The sequence below is a fragment of the Neopelma chrysocephalum genome, unplaced genomic scaffold, assembly GCF_003984885.1.
Source record: "Neopelma chrysocephalum unplaced genomic scaffold, ASM398488v2 Primary Assembly neopelma1_45, whole genome shotgun sequence".
NCBI lineage: Eukaryota > Metazoa > Chordata > Aves > Passeriformes > Pipridae > Neopelma > Neopelma chrysocephalum.
In genome coordinates, this window is record NW_020897704.1 from 9328875 (window position 1) to 9343452 (window position 14578).

Here is a 14578-nt window from a genome sequence, read left to right on the forward strand (position 1 = left end):
TCCAGAGCTAAAGAAAATGCAACGCTGTCTGGAGAAACATTGCTCCAATAGGAGTGAACATGCAGACACACTGAAGGTCTATTCTAGATGCACTATGAGACTATGAACCACTGAGGTTCCTGCATAAATAACTGGCTGCATGCAGCAAGATCCCGACACAGATGTTCTGGTGTTACCTGACAGGAAGCTAGCAAAGTTCTCACCATCTCTAGATAATAAGCTATACACTTTCTGGTAGTTTTGAGCTTTTGAAATGTTTCAAATGCCTATGCAAACTAGCACAGGACAGCATAATGTGATTAAAAGCAGCATAAGACAATCCAAAAGGAATTGAGACTGATACCAGGAATATTTTTTTCAAGTTTCAAACATAGCCAATTTTGTCAAGGGGAGAAAAATAAGCATAATTCTTTTGGGACTAATTTTAAAGCAACAACAACAAAAGACATCTCAAAATCAGTGAAGTCAGTAACTTAAACCCAATTGAAAAAGTGAGATATAATCCTGCATTCTGCACAATATTTACATTACAGAATGAGCTATCTGCAAAAGGTTAATAATGACCTGCACATTAAGAATTGCCTTTTTTTCTGACCTAAAAAGATGAGCAGAATTTGTCACAACTACAGCAGTAGTATATCATGAAATAGCTTTATGTAGGCTGAACATACTTTAGGTTCATAAGCAGCAAGTTATAAATTTGAAATACAGTTCTGCTTACTGTCTTCACTTCTTATGTGGCAAATCTAACTACCACGAGGGCTACTACCACAAGTGCTAGGGACGGTTTCAGAAAGGAAGAAATGCTCTGTAAGCCTATGATAATGAGTACATTTACAGAATAGTTCATGCAAACTTCACACACGCTCACAAATTCTAAGATGCACCAGTTAGTGAACATGAATGCATTAGTAACTCATGCAGCTGTACAGTACACAGAAAGCTAAACATACTTACCTAGTGGTATGCTATCTAGGTCTGTGTAAATACAGCAACAAGGAAAAAAAAGCAACATTCCAATCAAAACATATCCGTTTATAAAAAGAAATAAAACAAAAGTACCCAAATGTATTCTAAACTTTTCTTAGTATCATCTCATGAGAAGTAGAATAGATGCCGTAACAGATATAAAATGCTATGTTCAAAATCACTAGCATATGATGATTGAATAGCATTGAATATTTAGAATTTCACATTCATATGTTAAAACAATTCCAAATTGTAAATGCATTGTCTTCCGTAAAAATAACAAGCAGATTATTTGAATTTTTAAAAATCTCAATAGTAAAAAAACCTTCATTTCCTACATTTCATTGCTGAGAGGGTATACTTAAAAATGTCATCCATGCTCGTCAATTGTGAAGTATATGGTGATATAATACAGCATCTATTCAGAGAGGAAATAGTCTAGAACGCCCAGTACAGCATGCATGAAAGGCAAACATGACATGCAGCTGACTATTCAAAAAAAACAAGATGACAAAACTACCTTGCAAAGCATGACCCAGAAAAGCATCAAGTTCAGGATTTAACTCAGCTTTTTCTTTTAGCATATGAAACAGCAGTTGGTTTTGAGTAGCACTAGTAATTTCTGTCTGCTTAAGGCGTCCCTCAAGAACTTTGATCTGAGCTTCTTTTTGAGCTGCTTGGAGACCCTAGGAGAGAGCAAAAGAAAGAAAGAAAGATGGTAAATGTTTTGTCACAATTCTTTTTTTACAAAATGAGAACTGTCAAAACTTTTTAAAAACTACAAGCACAAAAATGTGTATATTGCAACCTTCTTTTCGTATCCTAAAGATCAGGCATCAACTAAAGGTCTTTTTCTTTCTTTCTTCTTTTAAAGAGACTCATTAACCATTCAGTTAACTTGTATTCCTCAGACTGCCTTGCAAATATGCATCTAATGGCTAAGTTGGATATGACTCCCAAGGGCAATTCAGAGTCTTGGCATTTATTTAAGTGCAGCAAGCATCTGAAAAATCAATACTTTCATTTTTCTCAAATAAGTCCTTCCTTTAAAAGAATTATTACCATGATACTCTGTGATAAAGAATGAGAGGGGAGGTGGAGGTGGGATGGGGTGGAACCCAGAATTGTAATGTTTCCGACACAATCACTCGGTGAACTTTCAGCTTCTGATGAAAGATCTCATGGCCTAATTTATAACACCCAGAACTTCCCTAGACCTGTGGATTAGTGGGAATTTTTCAGCTGTAGAAAACACAGCCAAAGAAATTTACAGAGAATAGTTTCCAAATAGATCTCCAAATTTCAAATTCCAAAAGAAACAGTAGAGAAAAATGAAGGTACAACACATCTTCTCAAAGATTTGTAGGGCAACAGAGGCCTCTGAGTGCTAGCACTTGAGAAACAAGTCTAACCCTACCAGCTTACATATTACATTCTGATTCAACTAAAACTGCATATCAATAGACACATTTTGCATATGAAAACAAACAATAGAATAGACAGCAGGCATGACCAATTTTGCAAAAAAAAAAAATCTTCAGTATTTCTACATGATACTTATCAAAAAGATGATAGATACCTTCATATAATGGATCCTTCTATCATAATAAGCAAAAATTGTTAACAGAGTAAGTCAAAGGCACTTTTCTCATATTAACTCTGTTGCAAGATCCATTCTAACCCACCCAAGGGCTGAAAAAATATCAAAAGACTGAAATTTCCAGAAACCATGTGATTGTGGCAGTTTTTTTATCTTTTTTCTCCACAAACTTTTGTGATTACCTGCATAGTGATGAATCAAGAATGCAAAAAAAGAACAGAGAATTGGTCAGTGGGACTGATCAAAGACCATTTCAATACCCTTGAAATATTTCATTTGATTCAATGACACTGAGTACCGTTCTCCAGACAGAAACAAAAGCAGCAGCAAGAGAATATGATCCATGTGTGCACAAGACTATAAGCTGCCAAACATTCATTTTGAAAATATTACTCCCCAAGGCTTTCAGAAAAAGTCGCTGTTGCTCTACTCAAAAGTATAAGTCTGAGTAAAGTCGGCCATGCATCAATATATAACTTAAGTTTTTAAAGCTTCATATTTTTACAAAAGTGGCTGAGCCAGTCTTTTAAAAAGAGATCCTGAGCATTCTCTAGAAGTTTGTTTAAAAACACAGAAAGAGATTTGTTTGATTACAAAAAGCTAGTGCTCTTATAGGAACAACATGTGATAATGAGTACAGTGAAGTTGACTCTACTGCAGATTGAAAATCAGGCAACAAGTTGAAGGGGATGATAGATCTCAAGGGCCTTCACATTGAGAACCAGCATGACTCAGTAGTGTTGACCAGCTTTGCTTTATCTAATGCATATTGGTCGGTCTTTATGCCAGCACAACTCTGCTCATGGCTCATTCCACAGTTCTGGCACATGGGTACTTCACTTAACACGTTACCTTATTGATACCCATCGTGAGGAAGTGATCAAGCAAATATCGAGCTTCTGTCAAAGTACAAGCATTAATCACCGCTGTTACATCCAAAGTCTCTCCTTCTTCCTGTGGGTGCAACAATAAAAACAGTCAGATTGTGGAAAAGTCCCAAGAATTATATTAATTTAATGCCAGCAGACTAGAAAGCATCAACTTTTGACATTTAAATGCTTTGCAATCTTAACTTGCATTACACTATTGACACTAGAACTCAGATATGAAAATTCAATTCTATAAACAGTCTTGATTTCAAACTTCACACGAAAGCTTTCACCAATTTTCACTTCCTGGTTCAGTAATTACACAGACAAACCAAAAATAATTTCTAAGTGAGAACATTTTCAAGGCTAACACAGTTGTATTTCTTGTCCCCATTTTACCATTTTTGCATTAATACTTGACTTACCTTTGCTTCCTCCATTTGCATAATATTTGCTTGGCAGTCAGAAATGCTGTCATTAATGTAGTCTATATTCGCAGTTACTGATTCCATCTCTTCATTTATGTTTTGGACATTTCTATCTGCTTCACTGCCACCATCTTTGATGAGTTTCTCCCTTTTCTTTGAAAGCTTTTCTCTTCTTTTTGTAAGTTCTTCACGTTGCTATTTTTCCCAAAGACATAATATAACATAAAAAGGAATTAGTAAGACCTTAGGGTATTTAAGTGACTTTTTGTTTTGTTTTCCTTATAACATATCATGAATTCTATGGGAAGAAGTTACACAGGTGAATATAGTAATGTATTTGCAGATGATCACATTAATGTGCTTTTTTTTTCTTACTAGGCACAGCAATCCCATGGTTCAAATGCTTACTGGAGTCAAGAGTGTCTTCACTGACTGCAATGGATTCCACGCTACTTTGCCAATGCCACCATAACAACAATTCATTTACAGCAGACGTGCTTGCACTGCTCTCTATTTAATTCCGTGGTACAGCCAATAGTGCACAGTAGATCACCCACCGTAAGTAACCTGTTCATATCTGCCTCCATGTTGGAAATAGTCATCCTCTGCATAATAATATCAGTCACTCTGCGTTCAAGTAACTGCCACTTCATCCTGGCTGCCTTTGAGGAGTAAACTCTGCTTGTCACTGCTTTCCGCTGATATTTCTTTCTGTGATAAATTCAAGAGAAACATACAGCTAAGTCTAAAGTAGTCCAGTTATAAATTTGAATATGGAAATGATCAGGCCAGAGTATTTTTCACAGACAACTTTAAAATTTCACAGAGAATTTCTTGCAGTTTTTCATTGCACCAGACAGCTACCCCCATCCAGCCCTGAACTGTACTGCACCTTAATATGTTGCACTTGAAAAACAGGTATCATACACCACAGCATCTTTTATGACACACTGTTGAATTCAAATGCCACCTAGGAGTTGTTCCCCACTTAAAAAGGAAATCTGCTTTAAACCATAGTGGAAAAGCACAAATAAACCTAATACATTAAACTGCATTTTCCAACAAGTTTTTTTTGTACTTAAGAACGCTGCTGGCATTGGACCACCAAGGGCATTTTTCTTGAAGAGTAGATAAAAAAATCTCAAAATTTCAAAATCCAGTTTATGAGACTTGTCCTTTAATGCCATTTTATATTATTCTACATTGTCTTAAACCCAGAAAAGTAACATTGCTTTTGATAAAGGTAAAGTGCCCATTTTATGAGCACTACATGACAACAGTTTGACAAATAACAACTGCTGCAACATGTATCATCTAAACATTATCTGCCAGAAAGTCCATGAAATTTTCAGTTCTCCTAAGAGAGTACTAAAGAGTTTGAATCCTTACCCTGTTCCATTTGTTGCAGTTACAGATAATGCTTGAACCCTTGCAACAGGAATTCTCATCTTCTGCTGTGCTGCTGTTCTGGAGCCATCGTGCTCGGCTGCTAAGCTGGAACTTGCTTCCTGCATAGAATGCTCGGGCAGACTCAGCTTTCGACTTACTTTCCCTGCCACTTTATCAGACAGAGGCCTTACTTGCCGACGAAGGGCCGTGACCTGAAACAGAGTGCAAAGGCATGATTAACTCTCCCCAGAACTGTGTTCTAAGTTACAGCAATAAAATATCATTCTGTTTTCAAAGATTAATTGCTGTTTTACCACAATACCTCTTCAGTTTTGCGACGTAAGATCACTTCTTGATTTCTTTTCTGAGCTTCCAGAAGCTTGAGTTGATGCTGTGAAAAAATACAAGCAGCACATGATATTTTTCCATTATCTGCCACAAGGATTGTATTGTATTAAAATAAGATATTTACACACGAATGCAAATCTGCAAAATTGTTGTGACATGAAGCAGTCAAGTCACGTTGCTTCTTGCTCTTTCTAGTGAGAATGAAAGTTAGTGCTTCACTGTATCAGTTCTCTATCAGAATACTTACATGCAAGCAAGGTGGTAGGAAGAATTTCGTGAAGACTCACTAATAAAATAACATTGATATACATATTCAATAAGCACAACAGAAAATAGAAGCCTTATCACCTGAAGCTAGAAACTGAGTTATCATAGAAGTCAAAGCAAATTTTGTGCATTTTGGCTGGTGAAAATATACAGGTATATGCCTGCCTCAGTGTGTGTACACAGGGTGTGTGCCTGCAAACAGATGCACATCATAGTGACAGATGCTTATTCGAAATGAAAGTTCTTTTATCTGTCAAATCACCTCTCGTTTGCGTTGCTCCTTCTTAAGCTGTGCAATCTCTCTATTTCTTCTAGATTCAGTCATTCTTGCTTTTTCTTGCTCTTCTTTCATTTGTTTCATCAAGCGAACCTGTAAAGAGGTCATCACTTAGAAAAGCTGTTCACACTGAAGTGCTGCTTCCTGCCCCCACTCATACAGAGTTTCTTCTTCAAATTGTCATTTTCCGGTATATTACATGCTTTTAGCAATTTACCTCCTCCATCTAATGTGCCTTTTTCACTCAGTGCTGAATAAGAGCTAATAAGCTGTGCAAGCTTCTGCATTTTTGATACTGTAATTTCTGTTAATTAAACCTAAAAGCTACCCCTCTCCTCCAAGAATAGCCTAGTCCTCATAACTTTTCTATTTTCAGACTTTCGAGTAGCTAACAGCAAGAACAATTATCTGGGAGATAGATACACAGGAGATTTCAACCCAATTTTCAATAAACACTCATTGTACACTTCAATTTACCGATATATACCTTTGTTTTCTTCATCTCTGTCACCTCCTGCTGCAGTTTCTTGAGTTGCTTTTCATATTGAGACTGATTTTTAAGCAATCGTGCATGTTCCTTTTGTGCTGTTTGAAGCCTCTGCAGTTCTTTATTCATGGCTTGGAGTTTCTTTTCATACTCTGACTTGATTTTTTTTGCCTTTTCTTCTGAATAGGTCTCTACAGAACCTAGAACAAAATGGAATTCTTAATCTGCTTTTGTTCAGGATATTTTCACTTTGCCAGTCACAGCAGATGACTGCTTCCTCTGCTTTAGCATTATCAGCAATACCTTAAAAAAAAATCTAATTTGTCTCTAGTTCCTTTCTCCTGCACTGCATTGAACTTTCCACCTTGAATGCATTCTGGGATAAGAGATCAAGTATTAACATTTTCCTCTGATTTTTTTGCATTAGACAACAAATCTGAGCACCTGAAGACACAAATACACATCCTTGTTCACACATGTGTACAAGAGTATAACTACAGTCCTAAACACCATCAAGCCAAGTATTCCTCTTCCAACACTGATCAAAAGGGAAAGTTGAAGGAGTAAGGGAACAGCAAAAGCTTATAAAGTATATAACTATAAAGCACATATAGTATATTTTTAAAAAAGAAAAACAAAATACTTTCGTCAATACTCTACCAAAGTTCAGGTTTTTTGTGTCTTAGGACTCCTGAGTCACAGATGGTTTTTCATCTCAATACTATTATATATTCAAAAGGTTTGGACAGTAGAACATCTCTGAAAGATCACTCTTCCTTGTTTTTATTTTTATGCATATAAAAAGAGAGTGGGGAGTAGAAAGCAGGAAAACACTTTTCATTCAGGAACTATCTCAAGGATGACATTAAAATGAGAGCTCCTAGCAAACTAAAAATACTTACTTATTCAACCAAATCAAATACCTGTCAGTAGCAGTATATTTCTAAAAATTTTTTCTCTAATTCTGGTAGAAACTAGAATAAGTAAAGAATGATACACTGGCATTATGGATACAAACGTATTTCTATTTTCTGCAATTTCTGATCACATTTGAAAAAGAAAACGAAGGAAGTACCAAACAGTTCAACGTGAATAGCTTACACAAGATCAATGATTTTGTACTTCTTACCAAGGTTTTGAAGAACCTGATCTCTTTCAAGCTGAGTGTCTCGAATTTTATGTTGTAGCATCATTAGTTTCTCTTCATACTGTTTTTTCAGTGTTTGCAATCTTCTCTGGCTGTTTTCTAGCTCATCTATCAGTTTCTGCTTAATGGCTATTTCACAGGTGATATTTGCCAAGTCAGCTTGATAATTTTCTGAAATAAAAAGACTTCTGTTAAGGTAACAGCAAGGATCACATGAATATAGATACTCCTTGCAATCTCAGAGTCATTTGCTGCCATGTAAATTGTGCATGGAAGAATTCTACACAAATCACAATGCAGCAAGCAAAACTCTTATCCGCAATTCTTGTTAAAGTCTCTTTCTTATACACTCTCAATCGTAGAACTGAGAAACAGGTAGGGAAAGATATCTCACATTGGATCACAGCTGCCCTTATGTTGTAATTACTCACATTTAAATCACAATACCAGCAACCTGTCCTTCCCCATACAAAAAGTTGCAAGACTTCAGCCATGCCTGAGGGCTGGAGAATAACTGTCATTCATAAACCCAGCAGGTTATAAAAGGAAAAGTTGACTTCTGGTAGACTCCAAAGGGAGATTTTCCCTTCTCTAGATCTTAGAAAGACACAGCCAGGATTCTAAGAAGACAGGAACCATCTCAGTCATGGAAGTAGAATGGTGAAGGGAATGAGAAAAGCAGGAGGAAAAAGCAAGGAAAAAGGACTAACCAATATGACAAATTCATAAAAGTTGAATTAATTTCTTTAGCCAATTAGGTCCCTTTTTGTCTTAAGATTATGTGCTCTAGAATAAAGATATCAGTTAAGGACCATTCTTTTTCAGGTTCCTGATAATGGTTTGTGTGACAAGAAGAAACCAACATTGGTTTGCCCATTTGCCCTGATTCACAGGAGAGAATTGCTGATGATTCTGTTTCTGACTCTTGCTACACAAAAATGAGGAAGGCTGATGGACTTTTAGCCTTTCAAATAAAATTCTACTATTTCCAAATTAGCTCGTAGGAGCTATCCCCTTGGTGATTAGTCCTGAGACATAAAAATAATCCAGTACTTAAACATTACACTTTGGATATTTTAACCAAGGAAGAAATGTGTTATCAAACACCTGATGGCCTCTAGTCAGTTTTAAAGCCAATTACAGGGACACTTCATCAGCTATCTATTACATGTTTTATCACATAACCAAAGAAATTATTCACTGGACATACAATTCACAGAGAATTATGGGCAGTTGGTTGACAATAGGCTATCTTGCCTACTAAAACCTGAGGTATGACAGATATTATTTGTAAAATTCTACAGAATATTGCACTGACATCACCTTTTTCATCAGAGTCAGTATCTGATTCATCTGAACTTTCAACAACTTCCATGTCATCTTCATCCTCATCATCTTCCTCTTCTTCATCCTCGTGATCACTTACTTCCTGAATTTCCTCCTAAAAAACATACAAAGATGTTGAAGCACACCCAAGCTTTTCCATCTCCCAATCCCTTGTGATTATCACTGCGAAGCCACAGTATTCACCTGACCCATTCCAAATTTCCTTTCTATAACCTTGTAAATCTTTAAACAGACAATAAACAAACAAACCAAACACTTCTAAATACTTACTGCCTCCAATTCATTATTCTCTCTCTCCGAAGTGCCTTTTTCATCTCTCTTCTCCTGCTCATTATCTGTGTTATCCTCTTTAACACTAGTAGAAGAGGCAGACACAAAATATTCACAAACTGAAATGACATGTGCTTCCCATCCCCCAACCAATGTTTTAATTCCAAATAAAGATGAAAACAAAAGTGTAGTTAGAAAAAGATACAGGTGTTGGGCATGGGTAAAATACAACTTCCAAACTTCTGCAGATAATAAAATAATGCCTAATTACTCTTAATCTTGGCTTGCAAAGTAATAGCAATGATTTGCACATTGTTCAGCATACTGCAAAACTGGGACAATTGTAATACCCATCTCCATCTACTACAGCAGCACTCATTTTGCATGGAAGTTGCAGTGTACCCAGAGTAGGTTTTACAAAACAAAGAAAGAACATTGTGTGCAAGTACAACATACATTACAGGTATTACTACACTCTCAAGCTATAACAGAGCCTACTGTGCTTGGAATAGTCTGAAAATGTATGTATAAACCTTAAATAATATCCTAATTTATCATACTAAAACTTACTACTCTTTTGATCAAAGTTATCTACTTGGACATCAAGGGAATGCTCAAAATAGGCAATGATGCAACAAAAAGGGTTTACAGCAGGGTTTGATTTTTTTTGTTTCGTTTTAAAGGTTGTGTGTATTAGCCACTACGGCAAGTTCTAACATTTTTAAGTGCACATATAAGACATCACATGCAAATATAAAACAAAAAAACCAATGTCACTTTGCAAATTATCACAGACCAGATGTCAGTCACTCTAGAGATACATGTGCAAAACCCAAATCTCCAATGGATGGGAAATCATGACAGAATAAGGCTAGACGCATAGGGGGTAATAATGAAAAAATGTGGTTAGGATTGCATAATGTGGAATCCACCTCAACTAACTTCAGTTGCATAAAATTTTGGCAAGTCATGTGCTGTCACTGATCAGGCACTGTAACTAGAAATGCATATCTTCCTCCACTGACACCAAAAAGAGCTCAGACTCAAGATCTAACTCTTGGACAAATCCAATACTCAGTGCAGCGAGAAGAAATATTCAGTAGATTCGAGACACTACAATTTGTCAAGGGACACTTTTAAAACCACCCTTAAAACAGCTTAAATTTCAAAAGTGCCAGTTGAGTAACACAGTTCTTTTGTGTACATATGGGTTTTTTGTTATAATACTTTTTAACCTGTTCAGTGCTAACTGGTTCCTTCCGCCCCACTTATTACAGTGATGAGCTGCACAAGGCAGAAAACTTTTGCTTGGACCCCAGAAAGCTGGGGATGCTGGAATTAAAAAGCCTAACCAGATCTGTACACAAAAAAATGCCAAACAGGGAACACTGAGCCAGACAATCTCATTTCCATAACTGCAATCCCCATGCAGACTGAGGCAAATCCACAGTTTCCCTTCCACCTGCAGATAGCTCAGAGCTTACCACTACAGAGAATGTGTTCTGCCTAAGAAAGGGAAGAGACGAAAGGAAGGAGAGCCAGAAGCTCTCCCAGGCAGAACTGTACTGCTTGATGTGTGTGATACTAATCTGTGGATTCACATTGTCTGCATGAATTTTGGATCAAAGAAGACAGCAGAAAAATAAAAACGCCCTTACTTTCAACTTTTAATCACAGTATATTTCTCTTTTTAGAGTCCTCAATTTAACTGCTTTCTATGAGTTATTACTTTATCTGTTGGTTTGGCTGAAACTGAATGAAAGGAATGATCAAGGCTTCAGTCACATGCTTTCAGAAACAAAAGAAGCAGACAACTGAGCAGTGAAGGTCCAAGACATTCTTGATCTCACATGCCAAAATTATTATTATTGTCATATACTGCCTGCTAGACATTTCATACCGTATGCGCTACTGCACCTTCCTCTTGCCTTCCATTCCATACAGGTCGTGCAAGAAGAAAAATCTACTTAATTCTACAGGAATTCCCAAAGGCACCACCTCCCCACAAAAGCTTGCTCAACACTGCAATCCCAGAGTCAACCTCAATTCCACAACAGACGTTTCTTCCAGTTAGAACACTTGTTGAAAGTCAAAACACAAGAAAGAATTTTGAAAACCCAAATTAACTACTCTTGAAGTACCTATGAATCTACCCAACTCCTTTTCATGTATGACAACCAGTTAATTGAAATGACAGGTAATTAAAAACCTGGGAAATATTCCAACCTTCTTTCTTCTTGACTGCTTTCCTCAAGTTTCTGTAGCCTTCAAAAGCACGAGGTACAGTATTGGAAGGCCAAGCCAATGAAGGACAAACCAGACAGTGAAAAGCAAAAGCGATAAGAAGGTAAAAAAATGATATATATGAGCTTGTGGAGTTTAAAATGAAATTTTAAAAGATACCATCAAGAGACAACAAGTAGTAAAAAGGCAATATATCTTGCACAATTGGAAAGTAAACAGAAAACAAAGAAGAAGCATTTGTAGGTTAACTAATCCGCCACTGTCAACAACTGTAAATTCAAGTTACACTAAGGAAGAAGTTTTAGACAATATATTTCACTTTAAGAAATATTTCTAATAAGGAATTTTAAAAATCTCCTAATTCTAGAAAAAGTTTTCTCCTCTTTTGCCACTTAAAACTGGCAGTTAAAATACTGAAAATTACAAATACTGTCATTGACCTGAAGTTATAAATCCTCAGGAATATATAAGGAAAAAAAATACACTGATTTTATATATGCTGATAACATATTGTAATATAAAGTAGAAATAAGAAAAATTTTGTATTAATATTCTAAATAATATATTCTGAATATAACTCATAAAAAAATCTTCAAACTGCATTCATTTTTGTTTGTTTGTTTTTGTTTGTTGTTTGTTTTTAAATACAAAGTAGAAAACTGCAGTTTGTTTTTCTGGGATTCAAAAAGTACATGCCAATCATTGCTTGTTATTTTTTAATAAATTAACAAAAAACATGCACCAGAAGCAATGAGATGGACAAAATGTTAGTATTTCTCCCTGTACTTATTCCTCTTGAACAAATGTGGATGCATCAGTAAAGAAATGTCTGCATGACTTATGTAAGCATAGAGGTGGCTTAAAATTCATCAACTACTGAAATTCCTCATATTCCCATTTTGAGAAAGTTTTGAGCAAGAGCTTTTGCTTCCTTTCCACCTTATAATGCCTCTCATCTTCCTTCAGTATCAGCTTAGAGCTAACACTCTGAACCCCATGTAATTTTATCACTCATTTCGTTTAATAAAGGTTGGGGAAGTCAAAAGACAACAGTCAAAGATTGTTACCAGGTATGTAAGGCCGACTAACAACTGAAAGGAACGTGGAAGGTTTGCTCTGGGTCTTCTGGTGAGTAGGTCACAGTGTGGGACACTCCAGTCAAGCATGTCAATTTTTCAGTAGCCAAAACATTACTGCCATGTAAACTGTTTCTGTTAAACTTTATGACAGATGCTTATTAAAGGCTACAGATATAGAGCAGTACATGCCTGCTGCTCATTCAGAAACTGCTCTTAGATCTTCAGGCTACCTCACAACAATTTAGATAAGTTGCTTGTATTTAAAATTATGCACCTTTTATTGAAATGATCTATAACCAGGAAACAAAAGATCAAGAAAGGCAGCAGATGGGGCAGAACTAGTAGCTAGGCTTACCAATCCCATTTTAATAGAAAAATGCTAGTTAGACAACTTCCAAAGAACAGCAACCCTAAAAAGAAATAGTACAGTACAAGCAACCAAATGCCTGTAGAAGACAGAAGTAGAGCAAAGAATCTCTACCAAACTGCAGGGTAAATTGTGTCTGTGCAATACATTAACAAACTCAATGCCAATTCCTGAAATTTCAATAGAATAAAATTTCACAGTTATAAAACCTGAACACAGACACTGTATTTCACTAATTAGATAGAGGCACTCAGCAAGTAACAAGTGTGACAACATAAAATGCCTCAAATTCTAATATTTCTTAGCATCTAAGGAATTTTTCTCCCAACATATGCACCTCAGAAATTTGTAATTATTTATACAAAGCAGTCTGCAGATAGGCCAGTATATAGATTCAAACCTCACCAGCACTTTGAAGATTATGATCCTATTCTACAGAACACAAGACCCACTTTAAGACAGAGACTGGATCATCAAGAGATCTCTTCCAACTTAAATTTTTCTATGGTTCTCTAATTCTATACTGCTAGGATAGAAAACTGATAGCAAAAATAGTTTATGGTAAGTAGTCAATACTTCTGGATCAGACTACTTGGCTATATCATCACAAGATGATTGTCGTGGTGTGAGCAAGTATGACTAGATGCAGAAATTTCTTTCAGAAAAAAAACAAAAGAACAACAAAATGAACAACCATTTGTTTTACTCAATACTGTATGTATAGTATAACTTTCAAAAAATTTTTTTTAAATCATAATCTCCTACAATAAGAGGTATCACTCAATGTATCTAGTAACCTTTACACAGACACAATCCTGTCTTCTATCTAAAATTCAGGCCCCAATCTAAAAACTGAGGCTCTATCTAAGCATGTAGTTAAATGCATGCTTGATTTTAAAATGTGTTAAAACATACAAAGTCAAAACTCTTTGTTCCTGCATTTATAGTTACAGGTCCTACTGAAGTGCTTGGCGTAAGAGAGGTCAGAACATTCTGCTGATTTTATTTAATACTTCCATCTTGCCCTCAAGTTCCTACAAATATGAGACAAAATCTATCAAAATCCCCATAAAAGTATAAGAGCTTCCTGAAAAAAATATGCAAATGAAGAATTGAATTGTTATTAAAATGAGTGTTCTCTACAAGTATCAGACATTTGTGTGGTGAATGGATTTATAGATATAGAACCTACTTTATACTTGGACTGTATTTCTAGCTTATACTGTTTTAGTTTTACTCTGAACTTGTAGAAGTCTGAAGGACCATTATAAGAAAGAGTAATAGATTAGAAGCATGGGGAAAATTCAGATAAAAGGGTGAGATTTTTAATGAAATCAAAGTCTCTGAGTACACAAACAAAGCCTTGTTGTATTAACTGCTGTCTGAACAGGCATTTATGTCATTGTCTATGAGGATTTTAGTAGATGAGAAGTTGGACAGCAAAAAAGAGCAAAGCATGATGTTGCAGAGAATTAGGAAACCTCAAATTA

At 35.9% G+C, this 14578-nt stretch overlaps 1 protein-coding gene across 8 annotated transcripts in view; it reads right to left on the reverse strand.

Moving 5' to 3' along the window:
* The window catches only part of KIF21A (kinesin family member 21A), an 87596-nt gene that overhangs the window by 25526 nt on the left and 47492 nt on the right, over positions 1-14578 (reverse strand). For 4 of the 8 annotated variants that reach the window (XM_027679289.1, XM_027679295.1, XM_027679291.1 and 1 more), the window contains exons 12-24: positions 11625-11663; positions 9399-9483; positions 9105-9222; positions 7764-7952; positions 6635-6834; positions 6133-6240; positions 5578-5646; positions 5256-5467; positions 4424-4577; positions 3864-4061; positions 3422-3523; positions 1490-1655; positions 958-978 (exon numbers count right to left, since the gene is read on the reverse strand). In XM_027679289.1, coding sequence (XP_027535090.1) covers positions 958-978; positions 1490-1655; positions 3422-3523; positions 3864-4061; positions 4424-4577; positions 5256-5467; positions 5578-5646; positions 6133-6240; positions 6635-6834; positions 7764-7952; positions 9105-9222; positions 9399-9483; positions 11625-11663 — 1661 coding nt within the window. The remainder of the gene's footprint in view (positions 1-957; positions 979-1489; positions 1656-3421; positions 3524-3863; positions 4062-4423; positions 4578-5255; positions 5468-5577; positions 5647-6132; positions 6241-6634; positions 6835-7763; positions 7953-9104; positions 9223-9398; positions 9484-11624; positions 11664-14578) is intronic. The other 4 variants (XM_027679296.1, XM_027679290.1, XM_027679293.1 and 1 more) reach the window with 2 other exon arrangements.